Source organism: Physcomitrium patens, chromosome 10 (genome assembly GCF_059467195.1).
Source record: "Physcomitrium patens ecotype Gransden chromosome 10, ASM5946719v1, whole genome shotgun sequence".
Classification (NCBI taxonomy): Eukaryota; Viridiplantae; Streptophyta; class Bryopsida; order Funariales; family Funariaceae; genus Physcomitrium; species Physcomitrium patens.
This window is the reverse complement of record NC_143419.1, coordinates 1,063,658-1,082,879: the sequence shown is the minus strand read 5'-3', so window position 1 is coordinate 1,082,879 and position 19,222 is coordinate 1,063,658. Positions and strand designations below refer to the sequence as shown.

Below are 19,222 nucleotides of genomic sequence, written 5' to 3'. Positions count from 1 at the left end.
ATATTGGTTCAAATTGTTGGGTAAATTTTCTACAATTTATTCCAACTACACTAAAATATTTTTCAATTTTTTAATTCAAATATTAAAAAAAAAATTAAAATCTTACTTAATTTTTATTTTATATAATCATGTTTGACAAAATTTGACCAAATTGAATTTTTAGAATGTTTGTCATTCTACTTCTAACTACTAAAAGAAAAAGTGTTATTATGAAGGAGAGTTTTGTAAACATGGAGTAAATTATTACAACTTGTGTATTTTCAAAAACAAGTAGAATAACAATATTAGAACTTAAAATTACTTCTAGTAATAAAATTTGGCTTACATTAAAAAAAACTAATACATTATGTTTTCTAATTCACATCACTTCTTTATCAATTCTTTCACATCTATATTATACATATAATTGATTGTTTTCTTTGTATATACATATTAATTGCTTTTAAAAGAAACACTTTTAATTGTCTTTTTTATACATACATAATTTTACTAGTTTTTTTTAATTATTATTTTTTATATTTATTTAATTTTTTTTTAAAAAATTATCATTAGTATGTTCAAAGTTAATATTCAAAAATTACATCTAAAAGGGTGCATTATAACATTCAATCATTAATCAAAGATTACTAAAGTGTTATTCAAAATTCAATCTCATTTTTTACATATAAAAGAAAATAAAAAAAATTATGGTTTATTTTGATTAAATAATATTGTTCATTATTTAATATATGTACAAGGAAGCTAACTATTTACAAACTATATGGCATATATATCAAGGAAATGAATCACAAGCAATGAAAACTTCAATATACTCTTGTGTCACTAGAAAAGAGCAGATATTTACTCAAAAGTAATATGATATTAAAACTAGAATGCCTATTGCCAAAAAAAAAAGAAGACTAAAAACTCTTGAAACAAAATTAAGAACTAGAAAGGTATTGTCAAGAATGAGGAAGACCTTATTTTTGCCTCCATATATACTATCTAACAAGAAGTTATGTGGCGACATTTATAAGACCTCCAATACATGTCCAACTTGTAAGACACATGTCTGACTTATAAGACAAGTTTCTTATATGTGTGCCAACTTGTTGGCCAAGTTTTCAACCTATCAAGCACCTATGAACACATAAAAAGTCAAATTTGCATCTATAAAGCTTCTAAGAAATTTCTCTACAAGATATTATCAACTTTACTTACTTCTATGTAATTCCTTTATTCTAGATAAATATGTGTGTGCATGAAAATATGTTCTAGTAAAAATGAAGCAAGCTTTTATTTATATTTCTTTATTTGATTTTAAATAGTACATTACACATTATGAAATTACTACTTTTAAAAATGAAAACAGTAGCAACAAAAAAAAAAAAAAAAAAAAAAAAAAAAATCTTTATTAATATATTTTGAGATAAAAATTACATATACTTAGATTAAGGTTAAAAGTTAGATTTCTTATATTAATATTATAAAATTTGAAATTTAGTTTATGTAATGGAAGACTTCTTAATGTATATCTTTTATACTTTAGGTATTTATTGCTAAAATTAAAATTGAAGCCAAAATTATAAAATAAGTCTTTATCTCTTGTATCAACTTAGAACCCTTAAATATAGTGGTTCTATTCAAACTACAACAAAGAGAATTTCCTATAAAACTTATCTTATCTAGAATTATCAATAAATCTCAAGGACAAACAATTCTTTGCCAAAAGTGAGATTTTTCCATAAACAATTGTTTCATCACGAGCTAAATCCAAATAAAACACTCCCTTACTGTCCAACGATGGAAATTATGGTTACACAAAAAAATAATAATAAGAAGAAGAAAGATTTGAATGCTAAAATTGCATTTCGTACCTCAATTTAAATTTCGTATTTTAAAACAAAATATCCTCTTAATTAAAGTAAGAGATATATATTAAGAAGCATTCATTCATAATGTCCATCTACATCATGTTTCTCTTTATTACACCTAAATCACTTAACGTTACATATTATTCTCAAAGCAAAACAAGGGCCCAGTACTGGTATATATGTGAATATAAATACATATATTTATATTTATTTGAGCGGATTGTGGAAGTGTATATCCACTTTGTGTGCATAAAAAGAAATGGTTTCAACTAAAATATTTGACTTCCATGATCAACAGACCTTTCTTTCTTGAACATAGGCAAAAACTAATAGAATTGAGAGGAAAAGCCCCTCAATTGTGTGAATTAAGTTACATGCATGTTGGATTTATGTTAGAATATTCATATACATAGTGGTCAATAATTCTATTAACTGATTAAAGTTGCAATGAAATTTAACAAACAATTCTTCCCAGGATCGTACAAAATTATGCTGTATATTACTGAGATATTAAACCTGAACATATAAATGATCTGATCCGAACTATTTCCACTGACGACCAAATGAACGCGGCACTCATGTGTCAAGTATTACACATTTGCGTGTAGATATCAGTAGCCAATTACATTCACCAGCACATCCACCTCGCAAATTATCTGGCAAAATAGTTCTGAAACACAAGTAGCTGGAAAGTCTTGTTGGGTGGAAATCCCCTATGGAGCCCATTTCCAGGTTCGAAATAGCTTCAAAGGATGCGTACAGCTCATTTTGTGTTGAATTGTCAATATCAGGAGACCTCTGCTCCTGAAGAAATGAATTGTAATTCCTACCTAGTGCTCAGATTTAGTTTTACGTGTACCGCTGACAGGTCTCCTACATTGCGGAGCAGACAAGTCTCAATGTTACTTCCATGCTTCTTTGCATCTCTACAAGATATCAGAAACGATGAAGTGAAAATTTGTTTTTAAGTGCACAGGAATGATTTGGATGATGACAAGTAATTCATGAGCCGAAATCAATCACTCCCCTAACAGTACCTGATAGAGAGGTTGGAGTTAAAGGAGATTTCGACCTCCGCAACCACTTTGTCGTGCAAAAAATGACATGTAACACCCTCCACCTCCACTGCCTGCCAATTTTCAAAGCAAACAGCTTTTCTGAACCACATCAAATTTAGCCAATCTGTACTCTAAGTACAAGACCACTTGCATTTTTAGACCAACCACTCAAAATTCTCTTGAATCCTAGAAGAATATGCACACCAACATCAGAAATGGTTGCAGAGTTCAGGAAGACTTGCCTCACGGAAATTGGCGTGAATTACGTCTCGCACAATGTGTTCTACTTCCGATTGCTGTAAAGTAGAATTATTGTGAGGTACTCTATGTCCATCCGTGTCCGTCCCATCCACTGCCAAGAGCTCAGGATTTGGGCCTCCGCTAACTTCTCCAGCAGCATTCTTGTGATGGTCCGGATCGTCGTGGTGATCATGAGTATGCTGGTCTGTCTGTGAATGGTCATCATGGTGATGCCAGTAGGAATGCTTATCAATCTTCATCTCATCAGGGGTTAACGATGTTGGTCGCCCATCCGCTGGATCTGAGAATGCACAAAAGCTGAAGGCATAATTAGAGCGGCTTAAACACTTTCCACCAAGAAAGCAAGATCCAACACTAGAATATACCAACGAATATAGTACTGGTAAATTTTCTATAAAAGCTTCACTGATTCTGTTCACAATATATACTCTAAGACTTCAGCATGCATCACCACTAATGAAACTGAACAATTCAAACACGAAACATCTTCAATTGAGAAATGTGAAACATCAACCTATATGGACAAAACTTTCGGTAACATTTGGATGATGCGTTCGCACATGCTGCCTTACCGCTTCTCCAATATTATGGGCTGCACTTAAACTAAGAAATGGATCCACCTGCCAAATAACCGCAAGTTCCATTAAACTGTAACTACATCATGCAACATTTACAGCATATTCGAACACTGTGCACATGAATTTCATCTAATAGACGTTCATGCGACAACTGAAATGTAAACTAACCAAGCATCAGACCTATAATGGACATAACCGTAGAGGGCGAAAGACTTTGTTAAAAATGGCCGTACTTAGGTCATTTATGAAGAATACCATACCTCTATGTGAACATCCACATGAACACTGGAACCCATTCGCCGGCCCCTCAGCTGATGAACACCCTGCAAGTGCATGAAGGTGAAACTAAACAGACCGCTAGAACATTTCAAAAGAACCTAGAGATATTATTCGCCAGTATGCGTGAATAGTCATCATGGTGAATGCATTCAACAGGTATTAGAAACATCAAGCTGCCCATAACACTGATTTACAATTTACTCCGATAAGGCATAGCTCAACCACCAGTGAAGGTGTACAAAAGTGACTTTTGACCACAAGGTTCTTTACAGGGAATCCCTCACTTACTGTTGTCGAAGCCTTCACAAAGCATCAGCTCAATCGAAGGCTTCATAAAAACTTTTAAAGTGTTAAACGAAAAAAAAAAAAAAACCCAACAAAAAAAAAAAAAAAAAAAAAAAAAAAAAGTATAATAGAAGACCGACACTTGTGAGATGTAAACTGATGGTTGAGTTATTATGCCCCGAATACAAAACTTCAACATACCAATATAGGTTGCAAACATTCACGTAAATCTCGAAGACATTGATTTGCATTGAAATGAATGAATTCAGCATGCCAATTAATACCTCTACACCTTCGACCCGTAAAACAGATGTGCGAATAGGTGAGAGCACTGACTCAGGTACACCCGTGTCCAGCAGCTCCTGCATGCTAAATTTTGTCGAATGCAACATGAGTTGAATGATAAGAAAAGCCTCTTATCTACAAATACTAGATAAGAGATCAATGCCTTGCAACAAGTCGGCGGAGATACGAGGTTGGGATCTTACAAACCCTTGGAAGAAATAGCTTACCTTTGATAACCGGTTTGCAGGCCTGCTTTGACAATCATTCCAGATACGAGCAGTGCTGCTACTGGATCCAACAGTGGTATACCGATCATTGCTCCACCTAATTAGAAGTTGCACTTAAACAAGTATTAGCGAAAGCAAAGAATCTCATTAAAACGTCACACTCCAGAGATGTATCCCGTTTAATAGAACAAAGAATGAGATTGAATCATCGCTGAAGATAATCACTTGCGATTGCTATATTCTTTACGGCAAAACTGAACAATCCGCTAAATGTGATGACTTACCAACACCAATAAGAGCAACAATAGAAGATATAGCATCACTGCGGTGATGCCACGCGCTTGCCGTCAGCAAAGCACTTTCAGCCTTTTTACCAGCCGCTTTAGTTACCCAATATAAGCTGTACCACATTCATCAAATATAGAGCATTAATCGGAAATTGAACATTGAAAATTAACATCATTGTTACAAATAAAATAAATCATGTTTTTATGTGGCGAAACGGAATGCGCACGAAAACAAAACAAACGAAGATTAAGACGTATAAATATTCATCAAAATCATATCAGATTATGTAAAACCCCAGGATGCTATCATAATGTACAACAATCTACATACTCCGCTCAGAGTGCCCTAATAAAATACAAAAAAAATAAAAAAATAAAAAAACATTGAATTTAAAATACTATAAATAAATCATGCATTCTGAAGTTAAAAAATCCGGAATTCATCTATCAGGTGAACTGCAATCTAGGCATTCTGCATCAGAAGAGCTATTGAACAAAATAGAATCCTGACTGCACAGGTGTGAGTGTATGTGTATGTGTAGATCTATATATAGATAGATAGATAGATAGATAGATAGATAGAAAGAAAGAGAACCATACCCTTCTTTAGCTCCAATAGAAACAATTGCAGCAGATAGTGCAACTCCCATGTGTTCCATGTCGAGGCCATGTTTATGTCCCACAGCTCCGTGGTCATGATCGTGGCCATGGCTGTGAACTCCTGGCTGCGCGACAGTGTCTATTGTTGTTTGAACTGTGTCTTGAACAGCCAGCATTTCCGGTAACATAACCTTTGGAAAAAGAGAAAAAAACACAAGAGAGCCAAACTGTGAGTTTTTAGGACGAATAAACTCATGGTGAATATTTTCTTTTTTATGTCTAACACCTTGTGCCTAATGTCTGAAATGCATGAGTAAGCTAGTTTTAAAACAGAGATGAGTGAAGTGATTAATCTGGACTTCATGATAATTTGATGGAAGGTCTCGAGAGATGTCATGCCCATACCTGCAAAGTATCAACTGCATTCCATGCAATCCCACCACCGGTTAACAAAAGCAGGGTTGATATGCTCAGCGCGCCCATGGTCTCAATCTTTCCATAGCCTATATCAAGAATAAATCGTGGAATCAATACATAGGACACAATCTGCACGTTGTAACCAAACATTCACTGCCTTGTGCAGAAAAGCATCACCCAGTAATCAATCAGATACACATATACTACGTTCAAAGGAACGTGAACTCCGCACAATGTACAATTGCAGTCCGTTACAGAAGTTTCCAAAGCACTCAATCAAATTTAGAATCATTACCGTATGGATGCCCCTTATCTGGGGGAGCATTCGATGCTTTTGACGTCCACAACGCGACTCCACTCAGAACCTAGGCCAGAACATACAAGTTATAACTCATGACTGACTTTTGAACGCTGTTTCGCGTAGAACGATGCAGCAGAGTCCACTTGTATGCGACAGTAACCCTGAGACACCCTAGTTTCCTTGAAGCCATGGTTTCAAACAATATAACATTGCCCCAGGTTTCCAAACTACCAATGCGTAGACCTTAAACACCAAGGACGTCAACTATGTATTGCAAATCCAAAAAATGAGAATAGAAAACTACTGTTCCATCAATTATTTCACACCTTGAAAGACACGTTCCTTCGTTGAAAAATGCAGGAACAAATGCGGAATACACGCAACCCACAGATACAAAAACATAAATGAAATCTGCATGCAGATTATATATAACGTACAATGTCTGATGCAGAATGTGCAGCGTCTGCAATAATGGCGGTGCTGCCAGATACATAACCTGCTGCACCTTTGCCAACGGTCAATGTCATATCCGTCCAAAGACCCCACCGCAAGACCTTCTCCTGGGACTCATGGCCGACTTGGTTATGATCATGGGCATGGCTCATGTGAGTACGCTTTCCATCACTCCAAAATTGTACTCGCTCTGCTGAACTCTTCGGTTGGACTTTAGTAATATTCAATCCACGCATTGCAGTCTTCGCAAGTGGGTTTGCCAAAAGTGAAGAGGCAAGAATTGGTTCATTTAAGGGTATGCTCTTCCTAGCAATAGCGACATTCGAAATTGATCTTCCATCATTTGTTCCAGACCCACCGAATAATCTGTTCCTCCATTTAGAATGAAATAAATTCGAGGTAAATTTCGTCCTTCTACACATCCCATCTTCATATTCTGCAGGGAAAGAGAAGTGCAAAAAACCTTCCTTGGACTGTGAAGTAGAATCTAAATCACAGGACGATGACAATGTCCTATCTAAAGGCAATTTCTGGCACTTCCACGCCTGAAGTTTCTCTGAAGACCAAATCAAGATGACCTTGGGCTCGATCCATATCACCTCGTCGATACGATTGAAAAAGTAACATGTGAACCTGGTAAAACGACCATTGCAGGATCGGAGCGACATGGAACAGATAGGCCTCACCCTGACCGTGACTTCCACTCTGAAGCTGTTCGAGATCTACTGGTCCCAGCCTACCATTCGCAGTTATCGAGCTCCTTCCAAATAGAGCACTGAGGCTACCAAACTTCTTATTCAATACCTAGCAAAATTGACAGAGGAGAAAATTACATGGATGTTTCAATTCCACCATTGTGCTTTAGGGGCAGTCGAGACAGCAAGTTAGTTAATCGTGAGCACTGAACTAAAAAAAATTCAGCTCTGAGATAGAAATAAGGGTTAAATGCGCAACAAAACGATACAAACAATCAGCTCTAAAGTTGTCAAAAACCAATTCATTCACTAATCCCATCTATCGGCCATGACGAAAACTTCCCAATCCATGTTTTAAAAAAATGACTAAAATGGCGTGATACATAATGGCTTCAGCTAACCTTAAGCTACGCCCTAGCCATGATTGATAACTGAAAAGATACAAAGCCATAAGTTTCTGAAAAGTGTCCAAAAATTTCAAGATCCCCTCAGTTCCTGCTCTCTATCGATACAGTACAGTGAATTCTGTGGTATGATCTTCACGGAGCTCCACCACACGGAAAGGCGAAAAACTCGAAGCGACTGGTTTCCACAGTAACGTCTCCAAATTTTCACAATGATTGAAAAGCACGAAAATGGAAAGCAAAGCTGAACTAAACACCTCCGTTTCAGAAAAGTATCCGAGAAATAATTTCAATTACAGTGAGAAACCGACATACCTGTGGAGTCGACCGTCTTCAGCTGAGTGTGAAGCAGATTGGAAAATTCAAAGCGGAAAAAACAACAAAGAATTGACCAGAATTATTCAGACGAAAGCCGGCACACTCTGAAGGCGAGAAAAATAGCCTGCGATCGGGCAAATAGAGAAGGCAGGCAAGCAGGAATGCAGGCAGGCAGGCAGGCGAGGAGAAAGACATCGCGGAGAAGCACCGGGGGGGGGAGCAGGGCTGCTGCATGCATCCAGCAAGCACGACAAGCAGCTCCGCTGTGCCCACTGAGTTAGTTCCAAGCGCCGTGGCCGCCTTGCCGACCGCGACGTCTCCCCCCCCCTCTCCTAGTGGCGGGGCTGCCCATCTATCTATCTACCCTTCCCTGCCCCTCCCTCGCCCCCTCTCCTCCCTCCCGACTGACCCCACTCCTGACCCACCGATCCATACCCGGACATCTCCCTATACCCTAGAAGAAGAAGATTCCGTACCCGGATATCTTGTCGGGAGGGCACTGGATCATCTTCCCTCTTTATCGTGCTGGGCTGGCTCCACCACCAACGAAGGCGCACCTTCCTTGCAGGCAGGGGTTGATTAAACCTGTTTATTTTTTAATATCAAATTTAGGTTTAATAAAAACCTAAATAAACCTTCTACTCTTTTTTGGCACTAAGCAAAATTCTTAACTTTGAGTAGATAAAGCCAAATGTCACTAAATTTCTTTTGGAGGCAGCATTAGATGTAGTCATCATAAACAACTTAAATAAGATATGTTGCAAGAGCAGCCATGCAACTCCATTGGCCTGCCAATATGACAGCAGGGTCTTCTGTTTATCAATTATGAATCCAAACTAGAAAAAATTCTCAAGCTTAAATCATTAAATTGAGATGACATAATTTGTGAATTACATATAGAATTCTCTTGCTAAGTATTATCTACAAGAGTAGTATCATCAACATTGATTTTAATAAGAACATCTTCAAAAAAGACGATTTTGATTCTTTTCAAAAAAACCTTTTCTAATAAATTTGTATTCCAATAAATATAGTAAGACATAAGCCTTATTGTACATAAATTCAAACCTTTGACAAATTACATCCACTAAATGAAGCAATATGTTTATGATCACAATTCCTTCCTTGAAGAACTTATTAAAATCTCTCGGCAACTAGTAGAAATCAAGAAGGATTTTGGAAACAAAACAAGAATCCCATTGATATTTGATGATGATTTTGTCAATTGATTAAAGGATTTTGAGGCTCTTAATAAGATGCGCTTCAAAACCCTTGTCAAAAAATTTAATTTTGATCTTAATCCATTTTATGTTGCATTATTGATTACAAAGTCTTGTTCACATTCAAGACTACACAAAATAGATGTAGAATTAAGAACACTTTCCATTTGTTTTTGTAATGATTTCCATCAAAGGTTGTAAGGCTTCTATAGCATGGACATTTCTTGAGTTGTTTTTATCAAAATATTATAATATCTACACTTATTGACAAGATGAGTCATTGTGTACTTGTTCTTCTTGTAAATTGCAATGGTTTCTTTGTAGTGTTTGCAACTAATAAAATTCAACACATATAGATTTGCAATTCTTGTAAAATTTGTCTACAAGCTAGTGGATAGACAAGTGCACTTTTTCTTACCTAATTTGATAACAAAAAATTTGTCACCTTCTTTGAAATGTGTCTATTTTAGAAATTGCACCAATGCTATTTTTTAGTCACTTGTGCTACCCTTGCTTGCCACCCTTGATTGCAGATTCTTACTACCAAATCTATTGTTATTTCATAATGTCATTACCACCTTAAAACCTAATCCAAGAAAACCAAAATCTAATGATTGGATTTAAACTAGCACTACTATATTATTGCAAACTTGTTAAGCTTGTAATTGATGTGGCATTATAAGATTGTTAAGCTTATTGTCATTACAGCACAATCTTAGTGCAAGATTGTTAGAATCTTGAACATCCATTATAATAATTAATAAAAAATAAAAAATTATGTCATGCACAACCCACAACTTATGTATGCTTCTTAAACCAATTTATCCATAAATTTTAATTAATTGGTTTTATTATTAAACCTAATTAAATCTTATCCCACAAAATCTATGCATATCACCTTTGATTCATAGTAGAGCAACCACATTAGCAATGCAAGTAAATTTCTCTTGCTTAGCTCTATCAATGATTAGAATGCTGTTGTTTCATCATTGTTGTGACTTTATTCAAATTTTATATTTTTCATAATTTTATACTTTATTCAAATTTTATATTTTCCTTATCAATCAATTAATGGCACGTCATGTTCTTGTACAATGTCCCAACAAATAGTATGTGAGCTGAACACTTTCCATTCAACTAAATGCCTTGTGTGCTTATTGTCATTCTACGAAATATGATATGGTCATTGTAGATGCCTAACATTTACATTGTGGTTCATGGATTTTTTTTTTTTTTTTTTTTTTTTTTTTTGTGTCCATTTATATTTGCGTGAGAGTAGCATCTAGCTATCTTTTTTGTATGTATATATGTAGATGAGAGAGTTAGAGTTGCCTTTTATTCTGACCATTTATCTATATGTAGTATAATGCTACAACATGTCATTATTCTATTCATTCTATTTTGCATAACAAATAAAATATAAAATAAGGCATTCAGTACTAGACAATCAAGAATTCCCCCTCACACTAGATATAATAGAAGATAAAATTTTAATGTGGATGTACATCCAAGTGAAAAGTGCATGCAATGATGAGTTTTCCAAAAAAATTCAATTAATTTTTTTCAATAAGCAACTCAGCCTAAGATAGTCAAGTTTACCTATTGTCAAATAAAATTGTTGAAAAAAAAAAAATCCTATATTACACATTGGTAAAGATAAAAGTTTGTTACTTGTGTACATTCAAATGAAAAGTCTAAACAATACAAGCAGGCCTAAAACTATCAATGTGTCCTTTCTGTAAACAATCTAACCTAATGCAACCAAAATTGCCAAAAAAAAGTAGTAAAATAATAAAGTGCCAAGTTGGTTCATGATGGAAGTTTTTTTTCTATGCAATTGTTTAATAAATTTATTTCTTAATCTTTAAAATAATAATTATTATTATTAAGATATGTCTCTTAACATTTAAGCTATGAATATGCAACCATAATGATATTTATTTAAAATCTTCTCAATTTTTTAAAGCTTCTTTTGTACTGTTTTTAAAATTATTTTTGAAAATATTTCATATTATCTTTTTATATTCTCTCAAATGTATCACTATAGTAAAAATAATTGAATTTTATTTTTGGCATTTTAAAATTTAATATAGTTTATTTATGGAATATTTCTGTATTAATTTCAAGTTTGTAGTTTGAATGTTTAGAACCAATCCAAAATAGTCTTATTTTATTGTTAAAAAAATACAGTTAACTTAGTTAAAATAATTAAATGGATAAAATTTTATGGTGCCTGTAAATATTCACAACTTGCTTCAGACGTACCAGATAAAGCTAAGCATTAAAATATTATTAATTGTATAATGGTCACTTTATATTGTTATATATATGTAGAATAGTTCTTACAAGGGCTTTAAACTTTACACTGATATTTAGAAAGTTTGGTCTCTGTTTTTTTTGTCAATTTGATTCTTCATTATTATATATAAATTATATTTTAAAAGTTGAAGTACTACTTTACGTCATTAAACTTGTAATATTAATGAACTAGGTAATTGATTCAATTGACCAATAATTTTATTGCTTTTTATTCCTGAATAAAAGTAATATCAATATGACATAAATTTACTAAGTAGTACAAACCAAACATAGCATGTCTTTTTATGATATAAAAAAATCAATAAAATACATATGTGTATATGTATATATAAACAATCTAATGTATTTTCTGCTAAGTATTTTATGTGTATAACTAAAATTTACAAAATGAAAGTTTTTTATTAAAATTTAGTATAGAAATGTAATGATTTATTAAAAAATACTAAAATAATATGAAAACAATTACTTAATATTGAAGATTTTATAACTATATTTTAATTGCAAGTTTATATGCTGAAAAGTTAACTTGTTCTATTAACATATTTTGATATTTGTATGTGTGTATATTTATGTACAATATAATGTGACATATGTATTTAATTATGTTTATCAGACATGTTTGCTAATTATATATATATATATATATATAGGAACTTGTTAAAGCTACACCCTCCAAACTACAGGATAGTTAATTTGGTCTAATGTCACTCTGTTCCCACACCCTATCATCATCCTCCATGAATACAAAAGGCAGTGTGTTCTTTGTGCTTGAGCATCTCCTTTGCTTAAGCCACTACCTAAGAGTGCAGACAACAGTGCTGTTAAAATTGCCTGAGACTCTCTTATATTGGCATTGGACTTGAAAGGATGGATTGAATGTGTCCTTAAAGAAGGCCCTTGCAAGTATTTTTGAAGCAACAACACACAAGCTGTAAAAGCAATGGTAGCAAAAAAATAATTGTTTAATTATTGTCAATCAATTGCTAAATTATGTACTTTTCTTCATCAATTTTATTTTGCTTCACACGTCATGATAGATTGTAGCTTCTTTAATCTTGATTTTAAAAAATATTTTGTAATATTTATTTCTTCAATTTATGGCTCAATTCTAGAAATTTTGTTATAAATTCTTTTAGAAGTAATGGAGCAACAATATTCAAATTGTCAATGTATCCAAGAGCTTTAGTTTTGATGAAAGTGATATGTCATGTAAACAAAGATTGTTTTTCACTATACATCAAGTATTACAAATTAATCATAAAGTATGTAATTTAAATCAAATTCAAATATACAATCAATACACTTTCAAGTGAAAGATTATAAATTTATATACAACTAAGTTAAGTAATCTCTCTCACCACACAAAAATAAATCTAAGAGTGCAAATGTGAAGAATAAAAAAAAATCTAAAGCTTTACTAAAATAGCTAAATTACTATAGCCAAGCAAATCCTTATAATAAGTTCTGTCTTCTTCAAAATTACTTATAAGATTTGACTTGATAAGAATGTCAAGTCAAGGATTTTTCTCCACCTAAGTTATAAAATCCTAGTTGATATTAATATAGTCAATTAATAGAAAAATTTCAATAGATGAAAAACCACTAATCAAATTAAATTACATACATTTGACAAGACTTAGCATTTGATGCCTTATCACGTGATATTTGCCATGTAAACAAAGATCATTATATACAATATATCAAGTGCTATAAACTTATCACAAAATACTTAATTTAAATCAAATACAAATGTATAACCAATGTACTTTCAAGTACCTCTCTTCTCCCTTTTCTTGCCCTCTGTAAGCTAATTAGAAACCTTTTTAGTTAATAAAGATTACAAAATATATATAGTTGAAGACAAATAGAAAAATGATATTATTGCTAAATTGTACTTATTTGAATTAGTGTTGTAGCATCTAAACCATCAAAGTGTGTGATAAATATAATAAAAGAAATCTTTAATCTTTGTCAATAGATAAAGCATGGCTAGAAGATTTCTTATAATAAAGATAAATCCAATCTTTTAAAAGAAGAATAAAAAGAGGTAGTATTTATGTATTAAGATGAGATCTTGTATCAATCTCAAATTAATAGTTTTATCTAATAGTGAAATCTTTCTCATAATTGATGTATAAGGTCCAATTAAATACTAAATTAAGATCCTGTATTAATTTTGATATGGTGGAGCTATCCATTAGTTGAACTTATTTTACAATTTGGAAATTAAAAAATAAGGATAAGAATAGTACAAGTAGTTTAAAATTTTAATACATGGCTATCACAAAAATTAAATGAACTGGATAAAAAGTAACTTGTAGGATAACTTGCAATAATCAACTTTGTCTCATGGGGGTCATTACTTCCCACAAGTACAAATTCAATGCCAAAAAGAAGTCATGTCGGCCATCAATCCGATTTCATTTCTCTTAAAACATCTAGAAATTGAAAGTGCCTATCACAACCCAACCACGTTCTCTTAAGAAAAAGAGGTAGATTGGAGAAATTCTTGGTGCATGTAATTGAATATTGTCGTATTCAATTATACTACAAGGTGATAGAATAGTTAAGATAATACCTTTAGGACAACAAGTCTTGCCGTGCTCTTTCCTTGCATGTCTAAAATTTCAAATAGAATTGAGAAGCTAGAGTTTGGAACCTACCTAATTTTGCCAAGCCATGCACCTTCCTTACATATCTAAAATCTCAAATAATTTAAAGAGATAAGATTTAGAACTTACCAAGGTTAACCTTTATATTTGAAGTTAACCTTTTATGTATAACTTCATTTTTTATGCTTTGGAAGTGATAACCAATCTAAAGAAAATCACCCAATGGTACTAATACTAATATTAGAAAAATCAAATATTACTTAAAATTAGAAGGAATAATATTATATAAAAAATAAATTAATAGATACATAAAAATATATTAACCTACTTCAATACATAAAATTACTATGCATGTAAAGAAAATGAAAATAATATTATTAAAGAAAAATAATAATAAACATTGAATAAGAAAGATAAAGATAAAAAAATAAGTAAAAAAGAAAAGAAAAATAAAAAATAAAAAAAATAAAATTTAGGATAAAAATTAAAAATAAATTAAAATATCAACTGAATTTAATTTTTATGAATTAATAAATAATCATTTAAATTTATTTTATTTTATTTTATTTTTCTTATTTTTTCTTTTAATATTTAATATTAATATTAATATTAATTTATTATTATAATTTGATATAATTAAGAAAAAAAATTTAATGTATAAAAAAAATCAAAAATATAAATGATTGAAGAGATAGAATTTTCTAATTTTGATTATATTCCACTTAATGGAGCAATTCTTCTCTACTCCAAAAATTGCCTCAAATTTTGATTTAATGGCATTGAATTTTGCACCACTACAATCTTAACTTTAAGGGGCTTTTATTCAAAAAAAAAATAACTATTAAATAGTCTCCAAGAACTAAGAAATGCCTTTTTAAACATAGGATACATAAAACTGCCAAAGCAATGAACCCCTTTCTAATCTAAAACTCACTACAAATTCAAATTAAGTCAAAATTATACGTGAAATAGCTTATTGGGAAGCTAACATTAATATACACAATTTAAAAAAGTTTCAACTTAAAATATGTTATACTTAAAAATAAATTGATGGAAACCCGAGAAAAAATCAACTTTTAACTCAATAATGAAATTTTTGACTATATTATAAATTAAAAATTGAAATGCTTTGTATACACTAATAAGAAAGAGATGTAGAGCACTTATCAATAATAAAGACCTATTTGAATTTCTCTTTTAAAAAAACCAAGCAAGATCAATCACAAAAAATAAACTTCACATTCATACAGACTATTAGAAGCACCATTTCTCAGCAGAAGTACTATTTATGTGAAGGTAAATTTTTCCTTCAATCCAAATTACAAAATGGCATCAATTAAGAATTTTTTATAATTGATGGTATAAAGTAGAAGTAAAAAGAAACAATAACAAAAGAAGAACAACACAAAACAAGTGAAAAATTGCAATCAAACAATTATACTGTACAAAACTAGTCTTAATCTGTTTAGTAGATTTTCATCCAATAAAAAGTAAAATTAAAAATTAAAAAAATATTTTTAGATATATATTTATTTTATCTTATAAATCTAAATTAATATTAATAAATTATGATAGTTTAAAAATAGAATATAAATAATAAAAAAATTAAGTAAATAATTTTTACCTCAAGGATAATTTACTTAAGAAATCAAGAATTCGAGCCTCATCAAGGCTCATTAGTAGTATATATTGGTTTTTAAGAGAAGCTATAAGGCCTTAGACTTATTTTCTTACCTAAATCCAAGGTGCTACAATACATATGGAACTTGTACATCTCTCTTTTTACAAGGATTAGACTAGTTGCTAGTCCTCTGATTTTCTATTAGTAAAACTCTTTTATATATATATATATATATATATATATATTTGACTTTATTATGGTGTTTAAAAACCTCTAATTATCCTAAGAAGTTTTTATGGCCTTTAAATCTTGCTTCATTTCTTCATATTGGCTCCTATGGTGATAAAACTCAATTTTATCGATGACTTAAAATCTTCTATAAATATTCCTAAAATATTATAAAGAAATTCTAGATAAATCTTAAATAATCATATAATATTTTTATAATACTAATATCTATTTAAAGCTATATTTCATTACTTTAATAAAATTTTACAGTAATAATATCAATTTACATCCATTAAAAATCCTATTTTTTATATAATTAACTAAAAAATTATGAAGTTCTTTTCATGCTTCCTCTAACTACTAACTAATCATTGATAGGATTTTTATAAGTAATAATTGTAGATAGGAGGATAATGAAGATATTGATCTCAATAATTAATCCTTCATACTTAACAATAAGTAAAAATATTAAACTAATTAAGGTAATTACCTCCAAGACTTAGTAAGATTCCATTTTTATGACTTTTCTTTCAATGAGACTTTTGTAACCTATAAATAATTTTAAATTATAATAAATAATTAAATAATAAAAAATAATATCTAAAATTAATATTTATATAATTGAATGATTTTTAATTGAATTGATTTTTAATTATAAGATTCATGACAATTGAATTTTATAATTGAATTGAACAATTTTATAATTTGAATCAATGAACAATTTTATAATTGAATTGATTTTTAATTATAAGTTCCATGACAAAACCAAAATTCAATTTTGATAAGGTTGTCTTCTAGATTCTTGTGTAGTATCACAAGCAAATAAGATGCTTGAGCACAAAAGACCAGATGTCTTTTACATTCATGGATTATGATGATGGAATATAGAGGTGGAGTGATATTGAACTAAATTAATAATCACATTGTTTGAGAGGTTTGGCTTCAATAAGTATATATATATATATATATATATATTTGAATGAGCATGTATATGTGTTAATTAATTATCATTCATTTAATATTTAATCCTCCATTAATGCCACCAAAATAACAACTTTGAAGAAGTTGTAGTAAATTGCTTCTTGGAACTTGCTATAAAGTTATTCAAAGAAGGTGGAAATAATCTAAAATATAAAATCAAATATATTCTTAAAATAATACAATATAATTTATATTATGGATAAAAATAAAATCTTTAAAAAGGATATTTTTTAACATTGTTTTTCAATAGAACCATCATAATAAAAAAATTATTTATTTATTTATGGTCTTATCAAAATCAAAAAAGATATACTTACTTTTTTTAGATTGTTACTAACAAGAAATCATTGTATTATTTTATAATCCAATCAATGTCATTTTTTCATTACAATATATTCTTTTAGAGGTTTTATTTATTTATTACTTTTTTATCACATGATAATAATTGCTGAAATTATAATATTAATAAGGTATAATATAAGTAAATTTTAATATATTTATAAAAATATGATAGCTAAAAATTATGTAATATCTAATTTTATAATATTTAAAATTGAACTTATTAAAATTTAATTTATTATTAAAGATGGAAAATATTATCTTAAATGAGAATCTTATTGAAATCCATGAAGAGACAATTGAATAAGGATATTGCATAGGCTTATTTGGATGCTATCTATATCTATATTAAATTTTGAAGAATCTTTTTTAGACAATTAGTTTTCTTATTTTCTTATATAAAATAATATGTTTTAATAAATTAATATCAATATAAATTATTTGAACTCTTACATCTTGTGAATATGATATTTGAATTCATATGCTTCTTTAAATACCACATATTATAAAATCTATGTATTTATTATATTACATAAATCACAATTTTTCAATGGCAAGCAACAAAGGAGAAAAAAGAGCAATGAAAGCTTCAATGAGTATTTTTAAGTGTTACAACTTCATTATTGTGATGTTAGAATGATTTGATGCAAGGTAGAATGATTTTTGTATCTTCTTAGCACCATGGCCTTCAATGTTGGAGAAAACAACTTTTTGAGAACATTCTTGAGTTTTCACAAAATATAAGGGCCTCGTTTTATGCATGATTAGTAAGCAAAAGTAAAGCTAAATTTCAAAAATCTCCTCCAATAGTCTTATACAAGATCACTTTTAGAAATGGAATTAGTGGCTTGTTTTCAATCAACTTTAAAGAGCAGAAAAGGTGGGTTGAGCATTCCATTAATGCATAAGTAGACTTTTGACTTACAATAGGAAGTCGTCAGAACTTTTTATGATCTTTTATGAAAGGTCACTTGCATATATATATATATATATATATATATATACATATATTTTAAATTATAATTTTTTTACTTCTTTTTAATACCTGAAATTGTGGTTAAACAAAGGAGAGGAGGAGATTGATTTAGATGTAGAAGGATTTTGAATTTGTAGATTTGGAGCTTGCAAAGGTCAAGTTTAAAGAATAAAGTGAGTTTATTAGACTATTCTTCATTTATTTTTATATAACTCACAGGTTTTGTTACATTTATGTTTTTTACATATTTCTTAAGCATATAGTTATTTAGTATTAATAAAATAAAAAATAAAAATAAAAATATGATTTAAATAAAAATTTAAAAACTTCATCTATATGTAATTTTTGCATAAATTATTCAATCTTTAAAGTATAAAATATCATTTTAGAAATGGCACTTAAAAACAAAAAAACGTGATTATGATATGATTTCAATTTAATTGAAGATACAAAAAAGACATTTGTTCAAGATTGTGATGATAAATATTATTCAAATGTTTATAATAACTTCTTTGTATAGAAAATGGATATTCAAAGATCTCCCATCAAACTCAAATTGGAATCTTAAGTTATTAAATCTTCAAATGTAATCATAAGATAAGATTGAGGTAGAATTAGAAGAAGT

The 19,222-nt window shown here is 30.2% G+C and overlaps 1 protein-coding gene across 7 annotated transcripts; it reads right to left on the bottom strand.

The window, feature by feature from the left end:
* Nucleotides 1-2,333: 2,333 nt before the first annotated feature.
* Nucleotides 2,334-8,562, bottom strand: LOC112287791 (metal tolerance protein 2). Of its 7 annotated transcripts, XM_090253961.1 has the most exons (14): nt 8,299-8,562; nt 7,571-7,688; nt 6,869-7,320; nt 6,426-6,495; nt 6,119-6,216; nt 5,714-5,904; nt 5,111-5,226; nt 4,827-4,923; nt 4,599-4,683; nt 4,011-4,073; nt 3,687-3,792; nt 3,150-3,452; nt 2,891-2,978; nt 2,334-2,779 (listed from the first exon to the last, which is right to left on the bottom strand). In XM_090253961.1, exons 3-14 carry the CDS (start codon nt 7,304-7,306, stop codon nt 2,680-2,682), a joined length of 1,755 nt encoding a protein of 584 aa, XP_090110087.1. In that variant the 5' UTR covers nt 7,307-7,320; nt 7,571-7,688; nt 8,299-8,562; the 3' UTR covers nt 2,334-2,679. The 7 variants fall into 7 exon arrangements, 6 of the variants coding, with proteins under 6 accessions (XP_090110087.1, XP_090110088.1, XP_073392895.1 ...); XM_090253962.1 differs by lacking the exon at nt 7,571-7,688 and having other exon boundaries at nt 8,299-8,495; XM_073536794.1 differs by lacking the exon at nt 8,299-8,562 and having other exon boundaries at nt 6,869-7,688.
* Between the last annotated feature and the right edge of the window lie 10,660 nt (nt 8,563-19,222).